General features: G+C 40.9%; 2 protein-coding genes across 4 annotated transcripts; both read right to left on the bottom strand.

Moving 5' to 3' along the window:
* Positions 1 to 999: 999 nt before the first annotated feature.
* LOC116225733 (uncharacterized) lies at positions 1,000 to 12,447 on the bottom strand. 3 transcript variants are annotated; one of them, XM_031588268.2, is made up of 12 exons: positions 12,267 to 12,447; positions 10,768 to 10,884; positions 10,319 to 10,423; positions 9,551 to 9,682; positions 7,311 to 7,460; positions 6,690 to 6,827; positions 5,977 to 6,093; positions 4,978 to 5,085; positions 4,473 to 4,577; positions 4,170 to 4,277; positions 3,306 to 3,479; positions 1,000 to 2,806 (listed from the first exon to the last, which is right to left on the bottom strand). In XM_031588268.2, exons 1-10 carry the CDS (start codon positions 12,320 to 12,322, stop codon positions 4,178 to 4,180), a joined length of 1,128 nt encoding a protein of 375 aa, XP_031444128.2. In that variant the 5' UTR covers positions 12,323 to 12,447; the 3' UTR covers positions 1,000 to 2,806; positions 3,306 to 3,479; positions 4,170 to 4,177. The 3 variants fall into 3 exon arrangements, with proteins under 3 accessions (XP_031444128.2, XP_031444126.2, XP_031444127.2); XM_031588266.2 differs by having other exon boundaries at positions 3,306 to 3,496; positions 12,267 to 12,444; XM_031588267.2 differs by having other exon boundaries at positions 3,319 to 3,496; positions 12,267 to 12,444.
* Positions 12,448 to 13,762: 1,315 nt separating this feature from the next.
* Positions 13,763 to 21,661, bottom strand: TMEM129 (transmembrane protein 129, E3 ubiquitin ligase). The gene is made up of 4 exons (XM_031588269.2): positions 21,392 to 21,661; positions 20,099 to 20,573; positions 17,636 to 17,795; positions 13,763 to 16,619 (listed from the first exon to the last, which is right to left on the bottom strand). Exons 1-4 carry the CDS (start codon positions 21,594 to 21,596, stop codon positions 16,371 to 16,373), a joined length of 1,089 nt encoding a protein of 362 aa, XP_031444129.1. The 5' UTR covers positions 21,597 to 21,661; the 3' UTR covers positions 13,763 to 16,370.
* Positions 21,662 to 22,236: the final 575 nt, after the last annotated feature.

Raw genomic sequence — 22,236 nt, 5'->3', positions numbered from 1 at the left:
ATAAGAACAGAAACAAAGCACACAACCTGTGGCATTTCAGAACACTACTGAAGGACTGCTTCTACAAGCACAGATGACACATCTGTAAACTGACCCTTTCCAGTGGATGCATGCCAGTAGGAGATGCATGTCACTTCTCAGAAGAAATCTTAAGTGGTAAAGCTTGAAATTTATTTTTGCATACAAACCGGATTTAATTAAAACTGGTAACATTAATGAAAAGCTATCAAATAAACTGGAGATTGAATTCTAGATTCAGGCTTTGCTTACCTGAATTATAAATCCTTGAGTCAGTTAGCTCTGGATAGATAAACAGATAGATTTAACTGCACTATTTAGAAGGATAAGATTTATGAATTAAGAGGCATTAAAATGGCTCTACATCCAGTGGCAGCACTGCGTGGGATGACATCAGTTAGACCTCAAACTTTGCCTGCTCAGTATCCTTCCACTTGTCATGCTAGCATAGCTTGTCCAGATGCATGGAATCTGGATTAGGGAACACTTCTGCCCAAAATATAACCACTACAGGCAGACTGGTTATTCTACATCTAATCTAAGAATCTTAAGAGCTGACAAATTACAAATCCTATGGATTTGCACCTGTGTATCTGTCGCAGACCCCATCCATCCCAGACAAAAGCTTATGAGCTTTGACAGCCCAGCTAAAGCATTTCGTGACAGCCTATTACTCTCAGCTGACAGCTCCATCCACTCCACAAGGACACCTTTCTTATGGCAGCGAGTCCTGGGGCCCCAGCTGTTCCCCACCTTCCACTAGGCTACATGCAAGCTCATGACGAGATGTCAGAACTGAGGGGTTGGACACAACCTATATTGTACTGTAAACTCCTTCTGAAGAGTATTTCCACCCCCTTTCAGCATGAGCTAGCCCCCACTCCCCAGAAACACAGCCTGAAGCAAACAGAAAGACAAATGAACTCACATACTCCTTTTACAATGAAGCACTGATAACAACACTGAAAGCAGACTATGAAGCATTTTAAAGGTTAAAGACTTTAATTCCTCTGCATAAAGACAATATACCAAAAACAAAAATCACTCATGTTTACAATCATCATAAAACACATGGAAGCATGCATGCTGGAATATCATCACTCTTAAATAGTACTTCAGAAGGTGCTGTACAGATTTGTTCCCTGTATACACACGCCATGCTGTGTATGTGACTGAGCTATATTGCACTGGGACTCCACTGACCCTTAAGCACAAACACAGATGGATAAGTCCCAGACGCTGTAGGAAATGGAGAGGATAAGCCTCATCAACCTGCAGGCAGCCTCCTTTCACCCCCCAATGGTGGGAAGTTGACTAATTTGACTTTTAGGTACCAGAGGCCTCACCTTCTTCCTATGTCTGGACACGCACACAGCCAGAAGGACATTTTTACTACTGAGCAGCAGCTGCTACCAATCCTAATATACTCCTGTTAAAGCAGCAGCACACATTCCCCTACATATCGAGTCTTTTCTTCATTGGGAACTAGCAAACTTGCTATACATAACCAGTATACACTTGATAGGCTTTGGTGAAGACAAGCTAATGCTCCAGCTCACTGCAGTAATGCTGTATACAGTCAAGTTTTCTTGATGCCTTGGGCAAATGAGAAGCGTATCTGAAAATCTCAAAACTAGCACACAAGTTCTACAAAACTCACCTGAAAGAAATCTAAGCAAGAGCTTAAAGTAATGCTTTGGAAGGGACTGGAAGTAGTTTTCAAGCTAGCAGCTCACTGCTTCAGCAGAACAGTGGATGTCTGGCCTTGGGAGTACACTGCCAGTCCCACAAGGTCACTGTGCATCATCTCAAGGCCACAGTTCCTGCAGTGGTCTTATGAAGAGCCAACTAACAATGGCAGAGCTGAACCACTGCAGAAAGACAATTAATAGCTCTAACAAATGTATGTATCCCACTAATTAAGTCACAAAGTCTGTAAAGAAAATATAATTTACCTGACACATAGTTCTCATCTAAACTCCATTGGAGTCACAGCCCTTACTTTAATGTTTGGCGCATAGCACTAGAAAAGTAAAACAAGGGAGAGTCGACATTATCACAGTTTAGCCAGGACACCCCATGCAAAAGCAGTTCCAAACCTGCAAATACTGCTGCTTCTCATTCATTTCCTGTAACAAGAGTAGCCACTGACCTCATCATCTTATCCCTTCAGCAGTATTGGCTCTTCAGGTCACACCGCAACATCCATCAAAGTGAAATCCAGGTATTCAGACCACGTGGCAGTTTATACAATCTCATCCCCTCAAAGAGAACGTGCTGATTCTGATAATCTCCCTTCCTCCCTTCTCACTTAGGCAGATGCTAGCTTAATATGTATTACCTCAGAGAACGGAAAATAAGCCAAAAAGATGATCGTGAAAAGCTAAAAGTAATTTGCTTTTAGCAAATGAAAACTGGAATTATCTACATTGTTTTGAAGCAGTTCTCCAGGTTGGATACACAGTTCTGGTCCAGTAGAGAAAACAAGGTTTAACTCCTTGATTCAGCAGGTGGCAATTCTTCACTGACTCAACATTGAATCAATTCACCAGCAAAAAAAGACAGACCAGCAGCATCATCTCCAAATGGCAACACAAATACCCATCACTGGAAGTAGCCTTTACAACATGATGCACGTCATCTGTCAACATAGGTAAAGTAGAAATGTCCTCACAAAAGTTTTAAGGAACATCCATCATCAGCTCAGGAAAACCTGAATAAAATCAGAGGTTTTACACTTGAGGCAGAGCTTGCAGAAGACAGTCTATCCTTAAAGATCTGGAGAAGCCTAAACAAAGAGACAACAGTATTTTATAAATACAATGTACCTAGTCATTAATGGCAAAATATTTACTCTCTTAAGCTGTGATGTTACAGAAGAGTAGTGCATGCTGAACTTAAAGCATGGTGTAAAAGATCAAGTCATAATATCCATAGTAAAGAAAGAGTTAAAGACAGCATTAACACTATGAGAATGTAACTTACGGTAAAAACAGAGTATTACATATTGAACTAAATTATTTCCAAATGACAGAATGAAGCTGAGCCTCTTTTCCAACCCCTTATATAATCTTCACCTAAACACTTGTTAGTTCACAAAATACATTCCTTTTAATTCTAATTAGTACAATCCTGATGTGTTCTAATTTTTTTTTTCCTTTGAAAACCAAGCATACTTTCAACAGGATAGACATGTAACTGCAAAGATGGTAAGTATCAACTGACTATCCCAGAAGACCAGAAGAGCTCTCAAATTCCACCATGGATACATGCTTTTTGTTTTTCACCTGCATGTTTCACCTTGTGTTGACTGCACAAATGCTGACTGTAAATCTCTTCCTCTTTCAGTGCAGAACTTAGGAGACTGCACCAGTCGTCCAAGGTTTGATCTGCTGATTTCAGACTATATCCTATTCTTCAAATCATTTTCCGTCACAGGAGAAAGTCCTTCTTTGATACTTCTATATACAAAGACAGACTAAATATTTACAAATATTAAATTAGCACTTTAGAAAGATAACATGTTAAGACTTAATTATATTTAGAGAACTTAAAATCATTTGAGCCAATAGAAGAAATGTTATTAGAGATATCTTTTTGTTAGAGCTCCACCTGCATTTTCCTTACACAATTAAAGGAATACAAAATCTCAGTCGTGTAAAACCAGTTGGATGCCACATTCCTAGTTTTATTATGCAGAATATTCCAGCCAATGACTGCTGAAGACATTTACATCCTATTCCATATGTCATGTAGATCAAGGACAATCAAATTACATAAAATGCAATGCTCATAAAAGACTCAAGATAGAATCCATCCTATTAATGCATTAAAAATCTACAGTTCAAAAGAAAACTTTCAGTGAAAGCTGTTGCTGTAAACACACAGTTGTGACTGCATCACAAAATATTAAGAGGCAGGTGGAGGATAAAATGCATTATGTTTTCTGGCTGAATAGATAAATATTTCAGTTCACCAAGCCCAGTGTATTAGGTCTTTTAAGGCACTGAATTAAATATAAGAGGATAGGATGGAATACCAATCATAGTAACACAACAGAAAAAACAAACTGATCTACTTGAATGGAACCACTGGATTCTGTTGAACAGTATGGGGTACTGAATGGGTAAAAGTCATCACCATCAACTCACCATGGTATTTAAATTTTTTTCCTCAATATTCTGTCTTCAGTACTTCCCCATCCCCTTTCAGGATACTCTGACCGATGTCCTTTCAATAAACTGCTACAAAGTTTAAGCCTACAAATAGAAATCCACACATTTTCCTTCTGTATCTCTATTTCAGTTCAAAACAACTAAGTAGCTTAATTACAATAATACTTTAATATCCAAAAATTCATTACTATAGAAATTTGGTTTGGAGTATGGCAGTAACACAAGTGTGCTTCTAACTTAATACATGAAAAAGCCTGATTGACAGGCTGTGTTTTATACCTCTCCAGCTGGCAGTCTGAGTCTCTGCAAGTTTTGCTATCAGGCAGAAAGATGCTGGTGTTGTTCTGATTGTTCCATCCCGAAGAACTGGTGGGAATGGGGTCACTGCATAAAAAGAAGTAACTGTTACTGTAACTGTCAGCTGCAAAACTGCTTCACTTCTGAGGAGAGAGTTTTCAGCTCCTGGCCACAGCAAGTGAGAAGAAACTAACAACCACAGGGCCCAATGCTGCAAAGTGCCACTGTTCTCCATAAGACAGAAGGGGAAAGGGGCTTAGCATTTTGCAGCTTCATGGTGGAAGCAGCAGATGGGGAATCACACTGGGAAAAGACAGCTAAATTCTAAGAAGAAAAATAACCAAACATGCTACTTGCTGCAGAAAAGAAAAACACAAGCAAATCAGTATTAAACAGTGAAGGGAAAACAAGATTTAAAAAAAAAAAAAACAACAAGGACAACATCACTGCACAAGCAATTAACAGAGACTGACATTATGGTATTTACCTTTTTATTTCTATGTTTTGCTGTACTGTCATTACTTCATCATTTTCACCAATTTTTTCCCAATCTGAGCACTTAGTAAAAGCTTCCTGATGTCCTGATCCTGTAAGACTAGAAAGAAAATGAAAAGGTTGGAAACCATGGAGCATTAATTATATCATAGCTTCTCTTAATTCTTCAGAAGATAAGGGAGCTAAGTAAAGAAAAAACACTGTATTCATATTCTTATTGAGGCTAGGGAGAAGAGTCTGTAATCTCCCCAGAAGTTAAACTATTTCACTTTACTTGTGGTTGTGACATAACTTTGTCTAGAGTTATGCCACAGTCTCCCTTACTTTCAGAGGGTTGGAGCATTTCTCCTACCAAGAAAGGTTGGAGAACTGGGATTGTTTAGCTTGAAGAAGAGAAGGCTCTGGAGAGACCTCATTGAGGTCTTCCAGTACTTGAAGGGAGCACATGCACAGGAGGGGGTGTGACTGTTTTCATAGGTTAATAGTGATAGGACAAGGGGGGAATGGTTTTAAAACCAAAATAAAAGAGACTTATTAGATGTCAGGGAGAAATTTTCTACTGAGCAAGTGATGAGGAGCTGGAACAAGTAGAGGCTATGGATGCTCCATCCCTGGAGGTGTTTAAGGCCAGGTTGGGTGTGGCTCTGATCCAGTACTTGATTGGCCAGCAGCCCTGCCTGCAGCAGATGCACTGGAACTTGATGATCTTTCAGGTCTCCTCCAATCAAGCCATTCTATGACTTTATGATTTGCCCTCCAGTAACCAATGTTGTATCCTCTGACAATGAAGCTTTGTCAGCTTTGCAGTAACACGTGCAATTACACAACTTACTTATTCTGGCATTACTTCCTGCCCTTATTAAATCGTACACATTTTTAAAGAAAATTAAAGCTACAAGCAAGGGGAGAGAAATTCCAGTTATATTCCCAGAGTCAGTTTGTAATATGAATTACAGCATCACTTTATACCACATGCAGAATCACTTCATACCTTTCCAGTGCACGGTACATATGCATGTAATGGTTTTTGCCCTTTGAAACCACAGAGGAGTCAGAATTGTTTCGTTTTCTGCGTTTCCATACTGGTGAAGAATCAGGAGAACAGGGACTACAAAAATAAGATGTGGATTTTACACACAAAATGTTTTTCATCTGCATTTAAATGCTTGCCAAGGTTTTGTAAAGTAATGGCATATGGGAAGAGCGTGTTTCTTTGGGATATGACTCTTCAGTCATAATAGAGAAATACTGAAAAAAAAGGCTGAAATTTGGTAACCATTCCACTGTATTTTGAAAACAGAACTGAGTCACAACCACACAAGGAAGTGCAGAACTATTTTCAGCACGTATAACTCCCAAAGTATCTCAGTAGGCAATTAAGCACACAAGTGCCTTACTTCTACTCTCCCTGCTCTTTTGTTGACAAACACAACACAGTTAATAAACAGTGAAGCAGAAAGAACACTGCTTTCTCTAGCTGTTAACTACGAAGTTCTGAAACGGTGCTAATTTTTCCTGCATTTAGTTGTCTGCAATAGAGATGGACTACATTCTACAATATAAACACCAAACAGACTCAGCATTAACTGTTCCCCTCATCAGACTTCTACAAAAAAAAAAAGAAAAAAAAAGATATACAACCTGACAGCAGCAGTGTGTACTTAGTCACTGTAGTAAGTTAATGACAGAATTTATCTCTCATACCTCTCTGACGTATAATCTGTCTGGCTACATTGATCTTCACACTTAATTCTATACTGCTTTTCACCAAATATAGTGGAGCCAGAATCATCATGATTTTTGTAGAACCATTCTTGGGAACTGCCTGAGGGTTCTGTATTCCTAGAAACAGGAAAAAAAAACTGGATTTAAAATACTACTCAACTAGCTTACTGCTCTAAAAAGAAAACAGTTAAGCTGCACTGGTTAATAGTTAATCTCAAATAACATCCAAATGGTGCAAACACCTGCAGCTTTCACTGCAGTTCAATCACAGTATAGCTAAAAACTACACTGCAGTTATTAGCATTGCTAATTAAAGTATATTCACTTATCTATTCCTTATTTACTAGTCCAAAACTTTCAAGTGGTGCAAGTGAAGCCAGCTTTGTTACACTTCTTCAAAGTGTCTTATTGGAAATAAATTTAGACTAAATTAAATACCATCTTGACGATTAATAGAACTCAAACTGGAAAGAAGTTTTCAAGTGATTCTTCCCATTTCTGAGTGACATTTTTTTTCCCCTGCCCTCCTCGCTGCCAGTTAGTATTGCTTTAACAGTTCTGTGCCATAAGAGGTGTGCTGACTGATTCACCAGTACATACACTGGCTGCAGATCCCAGGTTTCCTCAGTAGGAGGATCCCATGCATGCAGTGCTATCTTCCACAGCCTGATTTGCTGGTCCCAGGATCTACGGCTGTATTTCTTAAATTTGTTTGGTGTTCTAGGATGAACTCCTGGTATTCGCTGATTCCTGTAAATACACAGTAACATTTAGATTTCAAGACATGACTTTTGTCCTTCAAAAAAATCCTGTTCATCAGATAAAGCAAGCCTCAGTAATTTAATAAATAGCTCTCCTATTTTTAACACCTAAACTGAAATAAGCACACTCTAAAACATTGTTTACAACAGACAAAAGATATGATACAGACTAGATGGTAATCCAGTCTAGCAAGATGTCAAAGCATTGTGTTTTGGATTTATGTTTAAACAGTGTTGGTAAAACACTGATATTTTGATTGCTGCTGAAGGTTGCTTCAAGGTTTTCTGATCTAACCTCACTTTGCTGAGCTCCCTCCTGCAGCCATTAAGGTGAAAGCAGGCAAGAAGTTGGGATGAAAAAATAGCTGTGACAAAAGCAGTACTCATTATTATATAATATGTTATTAAAAAAATGTGACAGTGTAAGAAGGGGAGGCATCTTACAAAGCAAGCACTGCTCAGAGCATGGAAGGGTATCTGCCTACTTGTGAGAGGCAGTAAATGACTGCCTTTGTATCCACCATCTCCCCTGTTCGCTTCACCTATTAAATTTCACTCTTCTTAATCCACTCTCCATCCCACTGGGAAAGAAGTAAGCACAGAGTTGTGTGGGTATCTGGCTGCTGGCAGGGGTCAACCCACAAGTACCTCCAGAAGAAAATAATACCATTTCTAGTCCCACCATATTGGAGTTATCTTTATGCTTTTTGGGGGGGAAGAAGAGAACATATTACAATCATGCTTTAAATCAAACAAAGCACTATAAGTGGATTTTCGTAAGAGCTTCACTGATACACTTAGCCGTATCAGCTTTGCTATCGTTCTGTAAGATAAACAGGTCCCTGCTAAGGAATAGTCTTATTAACTACTCTTTCAAATGCTATCCTGATTTTTTTTTTTTTTAAATAGTGTATCCATGGTTATTTTCCTAAATGTTGTCTCACCTTCTCTATTCTTCACCTATAATTTAACTTCATGGAAGATACAATTGTGGTATTGTGAAGTATCTGTTATAATTTACAATACCTGTTGTTGATTTTTACTCATTTAGTGGAAATACTAAGTCACAGCTTGAATCAGTGACTGAGCACCTGGTGGGAAGGCAGGGCCAATTAAGGGGAGCTCATCTGCATGCAATGTACTTGAGTGACCAGAAGGGACAGAACCAGGATCCATCCCTTCCCAGACCTCATTTAAGGGTTGGCAATGGAGATAAGGGCATCTCTTGCTGGAGATCCCCATCTACTAGAGGCTTCTAAAAGTAAGTAGCTCTTTTTCTTCATTTTTGTATCTACAGCTGCTGAATTTGGGCACATTCTCATTTGTTGTAGCCAAAGACTTTGCCATCCCACTATTATTGTGGTACCTTCCATCCCATTATAGCATTACAGTCATCTAGTTTTATCTTTCAACTTTTGATCAACAGGAAGAGCTCCCTGTATTACTTGGCAATATTCACAATAGAGGCAGAACCCAGAGAAAGTTGGCAGCTTTAAGTAGCAAGTCATCACAAAAAGTAAAAACAACACCTCTATAAAACAATCCCTAAAACAAACAACAAACACAGAAGCATGTTCACATGTTACTGCTGAGTAGCTTCTGAATTCTAATAGGTCTGCAGTAAGCAGAGGGGGCTGACTGCAAAGTCTTCATTTAAGTTCCAGAATTCACAGGTATTAACTGCTGAGCAAGAATGACTGAAAGCATAAAATCCAAATTCTGATTTCAGTTAGTTACTGACTAACCACTAATTGGTTGCCAATATTTAAACACAAGGCTTAATTCATTCCTCACTTTAGTGTCTTTTCTTATAATCCATTAACTTTGTATTGGCCTAGTAGCAGGCACCAGAAAGGTCAAAGGGAGCAGATGAATACCAAATTTAAAGAGTGTTTGCTATTATAGGAACAGCAATACACAAGTGCAGCATTTAGCTATAAAATTTCCTTAAGTAAATAACTCTTATGCAAAAAAAAAAAAAAAAGTCCAGCTTCTTTTTGAGGAAAACAAACTACAGCTGTGTGTTGGCCTGCAGATACATCAAGGAAAAGGAAGTTCATTTGGAAATGTACAACTTACTTTGGAACTTCTTTAATATATCTGTCATAAGCAAGTGTGTTCTTTCCAAAATTGATCTGTTTCTGTCTTCTCCTCAGAACAGCTTCATCTGTTTCCCTTTCAGATGGGGTAGCAGAATCATTTGAAATGCAACTTAAAAACAAAAGTTAGAACAAAGTTGAAAAGCACCTTAATAGCTTTACAACAAGTTATATAAAAACATAACTGCAGGTACTCTGACAGTAAAAGCAATGTTTACTTCAATAGTGTACAAAGCTGAAGATTGTGCTAACCAAACCAACCATTAAAACCAATAAGGTTTCTAAGTTTATGCAATTGTTCAGATTTGTAATAAGTAAACATGTGCTTGCGCTGCCTTATAAGGAGCTTACAGATAGTGCCACAACAGGGAAATAAATTCAGTACATGATTATTGGCACACATCTGTAGGAAACTGCTATTATATATTTAAAAGAAAACTTCAACTCCATAAAAATGGATAATATAAAGGCTTGAATGATTTCACAGCTGTTTCTAAGCCTAGAAGGTTGCTTTTTGCTTTTTTTTCCTTTCACTGTTTTCTGTTATGGAAAGCTGTAATGAATATGCAATTTAAAACCAAAAAGAAAGAGTTTGAAGTTATCACACGAACAGCTTTGTAGATGAAACTTCTCACTGCTGTTCTCTCCTCTAGGTTTCCTCAGGCTTGATGTGAGACAGCCTGGTTGCGTTTCAAATCTTCGTGCATGTGAAGATCACAAAACAGTAACTTAAGTACCCAATACCTACTCTGTCATTTTTTTAGCAGATGTCCTCATTGCTTTCCCTTCTTCAATTCCACTTTCCCAGTTGGGGCAACTAGAAAGAGGCCTAGAATCTCCTGGTGTTATAGAGCTGGAAAATAAGAAACCTGTATGAGTTTTTGTTTCTCATAACATAAACTTAAGCAGAGGACAAACATAGTTTCCAGCACAAGTGTAATGCCCTGAGTGTACTTCTACCTCATTTCAGTTCAAATTCAAACAAATCATTTTAGCTTAAATCACCTTCTGCAGTGACAATTCACTTTGTGGGATAAGGAAACAGTCACAAGGAGAACTTCGCATCAGAACACAGACCTGACAATCTCTTACATATACCAGCTTAGCCACTGCAAATGCTTCCTTGTACTGTAACTCCATCACAGATGGCAACAAATGGAACTACTTGATTTAAACAAACTCCCATGTTTTCCTTACCTCTCCAGCCAGCGGTCTAAATGGCCATATTGATATTTGTCAAATGCCAAAGAACCTGAATTGTTCCAGTTTCTACATTTCTGTTCTTGATGCCAACATTGCGGATGCTGCACAGAACTGGAAAATAAGTGTTTTCATCAAGAATTAAGTCATAAGGAGTCATTCAGCGCTTTGAAAACCAAATCTAAGTATCATCATGTACAGTTACAGAATGCTGATTATTTTGGCATAGAGATACATGACTTTGTGCCAAGCTACTCATTTGGGTAACAGGAACTCAGAAAGCATGTTAGACAATGCAGTTACTGCAGAAGTGTCTTTCACTGCTGCAGTTAAGACATCCACATTCTAAAATAAATTTAATTTCTGGAAAAGCAACGTTTTGCAAAAAGGGACAGCAGTATTTATGGAACTGCTGACATGCCAATATTCATACCGTTGTAATAACTGCATTTACTCACTACTACATACATCACTAAACTCTTGGAAGAGGCAAACGTATAGAATTGTCAGTTTTGACACAGGAAATGGCATGATTAAGGAGAAGTAGGTCAAACATTTACAGAAAAACACTTTGATATTGAAAATTCTTCATCAGCCACTACACGGAGCCCTCACAAGTAAGCACTAGAGCTAGTATAAGGTGTTTGAAATACACTGAAAGGAAGCCAAGAATTGCTTAAGGATTAAGTCTGCTGAGTTCTCCTTGCCTTCCTACTCAGTTCTGACAGCTCTGTTGTCTTAAAAAGATCACTGACTACATACAGAAGCTCTGCAGCACCTACTGACACCAGACCTGGCTCACAGGGCAAAAACTGCAATGGTGAGTGAGCCTGAGAGGGGAGCCTGTGCTGTCAGTTCAGGAGGAGGTTGGGTTGGATATCAGGGGACGTGGAAACAGGGATGTGAAACCGGCACAGCCCCAAGCTGACAAGAGATCAAGGAGCTTTTGGACACTGCTCTCAAGACACAGGGTTGGATTTTGGTGTGGTGAAGTGGAGCCAGGACTCGATGGCTCTTATAGGTTCCTTCCAAACCAGAAAACGCAGCTATTTCCACGCTGCCCTGCGCACGCCGTGCCCTGCCGGGTCTCTGCACTTCCCGGAGCCGACAAGCGAGAGGAGGAAAGGATTTCGTTACTTTAATCCCAGATCAGCGCTCTGGGTTTGTTCTCTCTCCTGGCTCACTCCGCCAGCTTGCTGCTCCGCCCGTACACCACGCAATTTACTCCTAATCCAGGCAAAAGGACGCCTTCCGACACGCTCGCATTTTGTGCAGGCGATTAAAGGACAAAACCCTTCCCCGCTCACCCGCGTTTCACCACCCGATCTCCCAGCCGCGCCGCTCCCCTCAGCCCACGCGCCCTTTTTCCCCGCATTCCCCACACAGCCCCGGTCCGGAGCGGGCGAAGCCCTACGATCCCGACGCAGGACCCACGCACACCTTGAGGGAGCGCAGCCCCCACCTCAGCACACCCGGCCCTCCGCGGCAGCGCTCACCTGCGCAGCCCTCCCGGCTCCCCGCCGGCGGCACGGCCCTGTCGCGCGCCGAACATGGCTGAGCCGAGCGCCGCTACGGCCGCCGCGGAACATGGCTGCGGGAGCGGCGCGCTGCGCAAACGCGGCTCTACCCTCTGAGGCAACGCGCATGCGCGCAGCGCGCTACAGGGGGCGTTTCTCCTCAGACTTGGGAAGGGCGCGTTGGTGCCTGTGGGGGCACGGGGTTGTTGTTACTAAGCAGGGGGGTGAGGTTGAAACGCTGATTGCTAACCCATTTCTGTTACAAAACGCTGTCTTTCAGCACAGTCACCACCGTCAGCTATGCGTTTCCGTTAGCGATGAGCAGCTCCGTTCCACACCTTTGCTTCAAAAGCTGTTTTCTTAGAGTGCCCCTGTGCTGCCGTCTGTCACACAGCAGTGCGGCGTAACGCAGTATTGGAAAGGTTCAGCCTCTCCCGCCGTACCACCAACATCTGTCTCTGGGGATGCGGGCCAACATCATAAAACAGGAGGCATTACTTTCAGAGCAGCCATCATGGTTTTGTGCATTTCATAGAATGGCTCGGGTTGGAAGGGACCCCAAGGATATCAAGTTCCAACTCCCTGCCTCTGGCAGGGCCACCAACCTCCAGATGTGGCAGCAGACCTGGCTGCCCATCCAACCTGGCCTTGAAGCCTCCAGGGACGGAGCGGCCACAGCCTGTGCCAGCACCTCACCTCTGTCCTGATCACGAGGGGGGAATATACCAGTAATAATCACTTACATTTCATAATCCAAGAACGCTGAAGCTGGATTTACAGAGGATGTGCATTATACCTACATTAATACACTTTTTCTCAGAATTTAATTTTGCATTTAGTGGCTGCTTTTTTTGTGTGTGAAAAGAAGTTAAATGTTTGATGATAAAATCTAAAAACACAAGAATAAAACTATGTATACTTCAAAATCATAGAATTAGTTTATATTTAATAAAATTAATAAAATTAGGAATAGTATGTATTTCACAACTAGAAATAATCGTAAAATATTCTCATATAAGCCAGGCTTTATAGCTTCAGAAGGGGTAGTAAATATAAAATTGATAAAAAATGACAGATCAATAGGCCTTCTGAATGCAGACTGGTAGAGTACCATCTACTAATAACCAATGAAATGTGGGTGTGTAGTATGGGATTTTTTTTGTGTAATTTTGGGAAGGGTAAAAACAACCCACATCCTCCGCAGTGTCCGCAATCAATACTTAAAAATAGGGTGTTAACAGCTGTAGTATAGGAAGTATGAAACTACATGAAATGCCTTTTTTTGCTCATTACGTTGTTATAATACAGGAAGAGTAAAAGTAGTTCAGAAATCTCTGAAACATATCTTGAGAACTAAGAATTGCAACTGCTTCCATCGAACCAGATATAGATGTGTTACTTACACAAAAGCAAGGTCAAATGTTCCACTAGTTCTGTGTTTTTGTTACCCTTTTAAAATTATGTTTTAATAAAAAATGTATAAAAATAAAAACTCTTGTCATTTCTATTCATTGACTATATATTTTATATATAACACAAGACAATTTCTGTTCACTCAATGTGGCCTGAGCGAGCCAAAAGGATGGAAACCCATGTGCTAGAGAAACATCCCCAAACTCATACCATTAACTGAACACATTGTTCTTTTATTGCCTTTCTGAAAATCTCCCCCTCTGATATTGTGAAACCCTGTGCTATTCTCTTTTCTTCTGTTTTCCTCTGAGACAAATACATTAATTTTTTTCTTGCCTTCTTTTATATAGCCCTCTACATTCAGGTTATAGTAGGAAAACTTATAGAAGGAATAAATTTCACGTTCGGTGAATTATAAGATAACAGATGATCTGTGCTCAGAAATGTGTCATGGTTTTGCCTTCTACTGTCCCTACCAAGAGGGACATCATGGAGATTTTTAACAAGTTCATTCTGTTATTTTTTATTCTGATATTGCCTTTTAAAAGCTTAAAAACTTCAGAGGCATGTCAGAGTACTATGAGAATTTAAACTTAGAAAAAATGCTTATTTTAAGGAACATAAGCCAGGCACTATTATTAACATAATTCATCATTTTATTTTGGTAATTATTACTAAAGTTGAGGCACTTCTGCAGAAAGAGCACAACCATCAAAAGATTCAAGAGTACTATACATTTATGACTATTACGTTGTTTTACTGTCATGTTGTAAAAGAAATAAGATGGGTAAAAGCAAAGTTCCACTGAAATAGAAACTTCAATTCAAAGATGATAGATTTCTCTAAAGAAAAACTGTACTGCACAAGCAATTAGGAATCTAAAGCTTTTACTCCATGCAATATTATGGGAAATTGACTTTTTTTTTTATTAATAAGAATATTTGCAATTACATGTGCTATAATCCAAAAGTCTCAAGGTCTTTATGATCTTCATAGATCTTTAAAATATTTTTATTCCAAACTGAAAAAGAGATACACAAGTTGAATGACTGTCGGTGACAAAGTCCAAAATTATGCATTCCCTTCTGTAACTATTTGAATTACCACATCCCTTATATCTGTGCCATATTATGCAAACTTACCATAAGTAAACATTTTTTGTAAAGTCTAGTGTATAATGAGAAGGTGCACAGCAGACAACACCACCTGGCCCTGTAAGATTCTTCTAAAAGTTAAAAAATGTTGCCAGCAATTCGTGCTCAGAGCAATCTTTCTTCTCAAGGCAATCTAGATGTGCAGTTAAGCACTGCCATGTCACTTGTGCTTTTGATTTACAATTAAGATCCTTCTGATTATGAGAAGTATCAGGGCTTTCATTCTCCTAGACCAAAGCATTAAAATACACCTTTCTCATCATGTGGCCCACTTATTTCTGGAAGTTACTGCCCCGTAAGGAAAACCACCTGGGTAAGCAAACATTTGCATCTCAGCCACTGCAGTGCACAAAGCAATGTAAGAACTCACACATTCTCCAGCAGCTTGAAGCTTTTCACCGAGAAGTGTGCCAAGTAACTGTTTATTGAAGTGTCTGATGGACAGATGAAATGGTAAGCACTGCATTTAGGTCCAGGAGAATGGCTCCTTAAATTTATAGAAAATGCTTTGATTTGAATTTAAAAATTATTTGGATGCACACTGCATCTGGAAGTATGCACCCGTACCCTACAAATGCTAAAACAATGTCTTTTGCTTACGATCAGGCTTTGAAGTGCAAGCCTGAAAAAATTTCATTAAGAAAATGATGATTAGCCATTCTCAGGGCAATTGCTGTCTCTGTGATCCTGATATCTATTTCAGAGAAAAGGCAATCCTTCTGGAGAAAAAAAAAGAAAAAAAAAAGGCTTTGAAGTAGTTGAGCATTCTTTCAGGTAATTTAGATAACTCAGATATTTGAAATATAGGAAAAAATTCATCACCTAGAAAACACTAAAACCCTAAGCAATGTAGCTCTATAGATTTAATACTGCACAGCAATAGCAGTGCAAGTAAGCAGGGAATAGTTCTAAGTCCTTCTATTTGAAATAAATATAAACTGAAGGCAGATTAATGGAATAAAAGGTCCCTGTGGAAATTATACATCTTCAGGAATTCAATTCCTTTGTCTACAGAAACCAATCTCCTTTACAAATGGAGGGGACCAGCAGAAGGAGAACAACTGGTATTCTTGTTTGGTGTACACTTGCAAAGATGAATAAGAACTTTGCAGATGGATTAAAGAATAAACAAAAGTATCAGTGAAGTCTAACCAAAGTAATTTTCTCAGTTAGCCCTTTATGAAAGAGTCAGAAATACCTATGTTAAAAAGAGAACAATATTGCCAACATGGATAGGATGATTTTATACCATCCAAGACATAGAAGGAAAAATTTTACTAAAAGTTTCAAGCAACATTTTTCAGAAACAGACATCTGATGAATAAAAATCAAAGACAAAACATAAAAATTGAGAAGAACTGAGATGTACATCCATTTTCAATGCTATAAAATAAAGCTCTGGAGCTTGCACTCATGTGCAATGCAAAGTCTAAGAAACAATGCTAATGGGCCTTTTGACCAAAACCACTATGAAATACGTCCAAATTTAAAAAGTTAGAACACACCCAAGTGTTATTCATCGTATTATGCAAACATCTAAAATGCAAAATTTGGCTCTGCAAGTTGGACAAGGCACGTGGCTTGACAGCCATGTCTCTGGGTGCTGCTGGTCCTGTCGGCTGGCAAACCATTTGCCCATGCAGGTGAGGCACCACATTGGACGACAGTAGCACTGCTGACATTCCCCTTCATTTGGCTCTTGACAGTTCTTAATGAGCTTGATGTTTGCAATAGTCTGCATGCATCCTATGCATGGTTCCAGCTCCTAAAAGAGAAAAATGCCACAACATTGAACTGCAAAGAATGGCTTCTGTTATTGCTCTCTAAAAGGCTTTTGGAAAACAATCTGCACAGAAGCATAACAGGAATCTGAGAACCTCAAGGCAGAACTGCCTCACTTCCTCCAGTCAGGTTCACCAAAGACAAAAGAATCATAGGATCATGAAGATTGGAAAAGTCTTCTGAGATCATCTAGTCCAGCTATCAGTCCATCCCCACATGCCCCCTAACCGTGTCCTCAGTGCCACATACAAATTTTTCTTGAACATCTCCAGGGATGGTGACTCCACCACCTCCTCATGCAGTCTGTTCCAGCATCTGACTATTCCTGAGAAAAATTATTCCTCATATCCAACCTGAACCTCCTCTGGCGCAATGTGAAGCCATTACCTCTCATCCTATTGCTGTCACCTGGGAGAAGAGGCTGACCCCCATCTAATTACAATCTCCTTTCATGGAGTTACAGAGAGCAACAAGGTCTCCCCTGAGCCTCCTCTTCTCCAGAAGGAAAAATCCCAGTTCCCTCAGTTGATCCTTGTAAGAACTGCAATATTAATCAGGTCCCCAATAATATTACTGAAGGAAGGATTTCATGGCCTTACTAACAATTAAAGCAAGTCCCAGTTAAGAATTATTAATTTATTACAGGAGAAGATCCAGCAAAACTGGGCTGTCTAGAAAAGCAAGCTCTTTAAAGCCCAGGAACAGCAGCTGTTACTCCATAAACTCTCTGGAAATGCAACATCACCATGTCCAAATGTTTTAAAGTTTTATAGAAGTAACTTCTGCTCTGCTATTTCTCATGTCTCAAAAATATGATGTTCACAATACAGTTCATTTTCTAGAGAAGAAACAGAAGCAGCAGCTCGATCTGCATTTATTACATGTTTACTGAAATGGAAAGTGAACTCAAAGTAAACAAAGTTACCAATTACAATAATCGCAGGCTCAGCTATATTGTAAAATAAATGATTACAGTTTCACATGGATAGAAAGTCTCACCTGAGTGCTTGGAACGGAATATGTCTGGTTCATTTCCACCAGAGACGTAAAAGTTTCTAGAAATAAATCACTAAGGCTTTGATGGATCACAACATTAGCTGCATTGCTGATGGGAGCACGTAGCTTCTCTCGGAGCTCCCCATACTCTGTGGAGTTCAGCCTTGAAAAAGATGGAATAAAATGTTTCCTCAATTATCCATTCAAATACCTTGATAGTACTTAGCAGAGGTTAAACACAGAAAAGTGAGTACACAGAAAAACCAACTGTTCTTCTGGGCTTGTTTTGTCTGGTTTCTTTTTTGTTTGTATTTTTTCCCTGATATCTCTTGGAACATGCAGTCCTCCCGCCTGGATCCCAGCCTGCACATATAAGCAAGTTCAGGCTTTGTGTCCAGTCAGTCAATTCAATAGCATGAACAAAAGTATATATATCATGAATTATCTATAAAATACTGCATGCACAGTTTCTGTCCACCTTTTCAATGCCTGTTTCCTTATATCATAAGTTAATTATAGTAATATATATAGTTAACCATAGCGTATTAACTCAAGGACAGAAATTAGAGTTATTGTATGATTGTATTATATGATGAGGCATGTATCATGTATTGATATGTATTCTGATATGTATTCTGATACATGTAAGAATCAAAAGAAAATATTAATTTCTGATTCTCTGATATATTTATAGATTAAAACTGGAATTTCACAAAGGCTGCAAATGGCTGCTAAATGTGACATGCTCTCATTTCAGGTAGCAACAGGTCATGCTTCGCACTAGCTTGCTTCTAGTAAAAGAAGTCTCCCCGAGTTCCACAGACCTCACATGGCACATGAGACCTCGTACAGATCCTGCAGTGACACACTACTGTTGTTACCCTTCAAAACACTACACTCTGAACTCCCCAGCTTAGTGTTTCTACTCATTAAGCAGCTTTTATGGAGGAGCCCTGGGGACATCGCCCCGAAATACCTCAGTCTTTCTGCCCCAACTGAGTTCCTGCAGCACAGCACAACGCAATGCTCATCTTTAATTCCTGCTGGTCTCCATTGTTTTAACTGCTGAAGGATAATAGAGTTTGCTGACTGTGAAAATAACACAGACCTTTGTACCCAGATAAAGAACTCTCATTGAGCACATAGGGAAATGTGGCCTGCCTACACAGAAGCATTTTTCTTTCAGAATCATCCCTACTTCTGATTCTGGAAATACACAATAGTACCAAATTCTTAAAAAGTGAATTTCTTAAATACTGTATGACTGCATTCCAGAATACTTGCTACTTTTGATGTATCTTATAAGAACTTCTAATAACTCTTCTTGATGCTGTTCTGGTTAACCACAAAATTTTGGGGTTTGGATTTCTTTTCCCTAAAACAAACTGTCAAGGATCTCATGCTTTTCCCAGTATGATGGGATGCAATTTTATCACTTAGAGAAGATGATTAGTTGTTTAATATTTATTTGATCACCACTCTCACAGGTCTATAAAAGTCTCTACTTAGGATTCTGTAATGCTTACTTTAACCCCTCAGTCTGAGCATATTACCCAATTTCTGACACCTCATCTCTGTGCCTTCCTCATGCCTGCCAGGAGCCCTCTGTTCACCTACAAGCCTGCCTGCTTTTCATTACCTGATAAACAAATGCTGCTGACGTTTACAACAACAGACACTCAAACACCTTTTCAAACATGTAACTGCATGAGCATAAACTCCCTTTCATGACACAAGAACAAGGCAGATTTTAGCACCATTCTGATCAGCATTGAGGGTTTCTGCAGAACTTGTACTTTTGCTCAGTTACATAGGAAGACTGCAAAAAAAATAGCTGAAGCCCTTGGAAAACAAGGCCTAATTGTTCACAGCACATTTACTATGATTTACTGCTATAACAACTCATCAATCAGAAATGGGTTGGAATTACTTCCTAGCTTTAAGGGCAGCTGATTTGCAGTAGCTCATTGAGAATTCTTTTGAGCAATGACAAAATCAGGAGCCTTTTGGAGAGGGAGGGGTAAAAATATGAGTGAACAACAGCCAAGTTTAGAAATATCACTATTTCTTCACCACCAAATTTGTGAGACCAAAGACTTGAAGATTCTCTCTCTTTCTTATTCTCCATTGCTTCTTATTGCTCTCTTCCAGTATCTACTTCTCACTGAAGTTTTTCCAGCTACTTCTTTCTGCATTCAGCACAACCCTTTTCCTAAGAGAGGACCAAACAGGGCAGTCCTTCTGTTTCTGTTTAACCCTGTGCATTTTTTATTGTGGGCACATGAATCTTTCTAAACCTTTTTTTACTGCACTGTGTGGTAGAACTGTGCATACAGCATCTCTGAGCACTGGGCAGGGAGAGAGAAGTGAGACTCAAAGAGTTTTCAGATTTGCCCCAAGAACACTTCACAAACACCATTATATATCATATATATGTCATAACTGCAAAGTGTTATTTTGTTTTACCGGATATCAAATGCCTTCACATAGGGATTAACACTGGCAACACGGATGGTGAGGAACTGCACGGGCATGTTTGAGTCCGGTGTGAGTTCGTGCTGTCTGGAGTCTGTCACAGTCAAATGAATGTCCTGCTGCTGAGCGACGTGTAGGCAGTAGGTGGTTACCTTGATCACCCACGTGTCTGTAACAATCACCCTCGCTCCTGGGGCTCCGGTGGCAAATTTGTCAATTCTCCTAAATTCTGTATTGATGGAAGAAGCCACTGCCCTCCAACCTGACTGTGGCAGAGCATAAACAGCGAGCGTCCGGGCCAATGGGTGGTTATTCCAACCCTTCCGTGACCAGTAATATGCCAGGGTGCTGCTGACTGCTGGAAGGAGAACAGCAAAGAAGAAGAAAGTTTTCCATTCTTTTGAGGCCAGGTAGAAAAAACAAAGGTGTTTCTCAGGTGCAGCGAAGCACATACCAAGGTAATAACCTGCAGGAAAAAGGAAGCGATTAAGTGCAATGGATTTAACCTTTAGAGGATAAGAAGTGTGAGGAGCAGCCAAGGTCCCTCAGTTTGTTCAGCCCAGAGCAGAGGAGCTGAGGGGAGGCCTCACAGCAGCTACAGCTCTTCACAGGGAGCAGAGGGGCAGCGCTGAGCTCTGCTCTGTGTGACAACAACAGGGCCCGAGGGAATGGCAAGGAGCTGTGTCAGGGAGGGGCAGCTGGAGGTTAGGGACAGGGTCTGCACCAGAGGGTGGTGGGCATGGAACGGGCTGCACAGGGCAGCGGGCACAGCCTTGAGCTGCTGGAGTTCAAGGAGTGTTTGGACATTGCTCTCAGCCATATGTTCTGATTTGTGTGGATGGTGGGACTGGATGGTCTTAGTGGCCTTTCCAATCTAAATAATCCTATGATTTTGGAGTGGTTTCATGTGGAGTCAAGAGTGGGAAACAAACCTTATGAGTCCAACTTGCAATACTCTCTGATTCTCTAATTTTAAGTACACCGATCAATGCAGACCCCTGGTTAACCAATCCAGCGTGCTCACTGATGTGCACCTGGACAATTCTTAGCCAGGACAAGAGTACATTCAGTGCTTCATACCCGCCACTTATTTCTACCTGAACTACATAGCCGAAGGAAGCTGATCTGAACTTCCAAGTTAAGTAAAACATTATTCCTTTGCGACTCTGCTTTGCTGGCGACAAAGCTAAGCGTGTATACCACAAAGATAGGTCACAGCAGCACACCGTGCCCGCTGCCCGCACCGAGGCAGGAAGGCAGCCCACCCCCCGGCCCGCCGCTCACCGAGGGGCAGCAGGGAGTGCGCCAGCAGCGTGCCGGTGCTGCGCCGCAGGTGGTACTGCACGAAGGCCGCGTCCTCGCTGCCCAGCCAGGCGGCCAGCAAGCTCTGCACCGTCAGCCCGGCCGAGCGCACCTCGTCGGGCGGGAAGACGAAGCAGACGGCGAACACCACGTAAGCCAAGGTGAAGGTCACCGCCGGACTCTCCATCCTGCGCCGCGGACCCCGCTCCCGCCGCCCAGCCGCCCGCCCACGGGGCCACGGCCCGGCGCGGCGCCGCGCGGCTCCCTGGGAGCGGTAGTTCCGCCCCCCCCCCCCCCGCCGGCACTCCGCCCCTGCGCCGGGTGTAAAGCTAAACGGGAACGGGAGCTTCCGCTTCTGCCGCCTTCTGCAGGGTTGAGCCGTTCCCTGCCTCCTGGTGCCTCGGAAACGCGTAACTTCGTGCTTAACGGCTCTGGTAGGTGAAATTAACTGGAGTTCTGAGCTTCAGAACTGTGAAAGTAACATCCTTCTGAAGTAAGTCAGTGATGTTTTGCTTGAGGCTCTAAAGTAAAAACAACGCTTTTCTCTGGGTTTCTTGGTGTATTTTATTATATAATATTTTCTTTAGAGAATGATCAGGGACTTGAGTCCTTATAGGGTGAGAAATTTTACACAGAAAGCCCATCTAGTCCAATTCCCCTGCAATGAGCAGGGACACCTGGAGCTCCATCAGGTGCTCAGAGCCCCTCCAGCCTGACCTCGAGTGTCTGCAAGGATGGGAGCATCCATCACCTCTCTGTGCAACCTGTGCCAGTGCCTCACCACTCCTATTGCAAAGAACTTCTTCCTTACATCCAGTCAAAATCTC

Source organism: Phasianus colchicus, chromosome 4 (genome assembly GCF_987193195.1).
Source record: "Phasianus colchicus chromosome 4, bPhaCol1.hap1.1, whole genome shotgun sequence".
Classification (NCBI taxonomy): domain Eukaryota; kingdom Metazoa; phylum Chordata; class Aves; order Galliformes; family Phasianidae; genus Phasianus; species Phasianus colchicus.
Note: the sequence above shows the minus strand (reverse complement) of the source record. Positions and strands in the feature narration are given on the sequence as shown.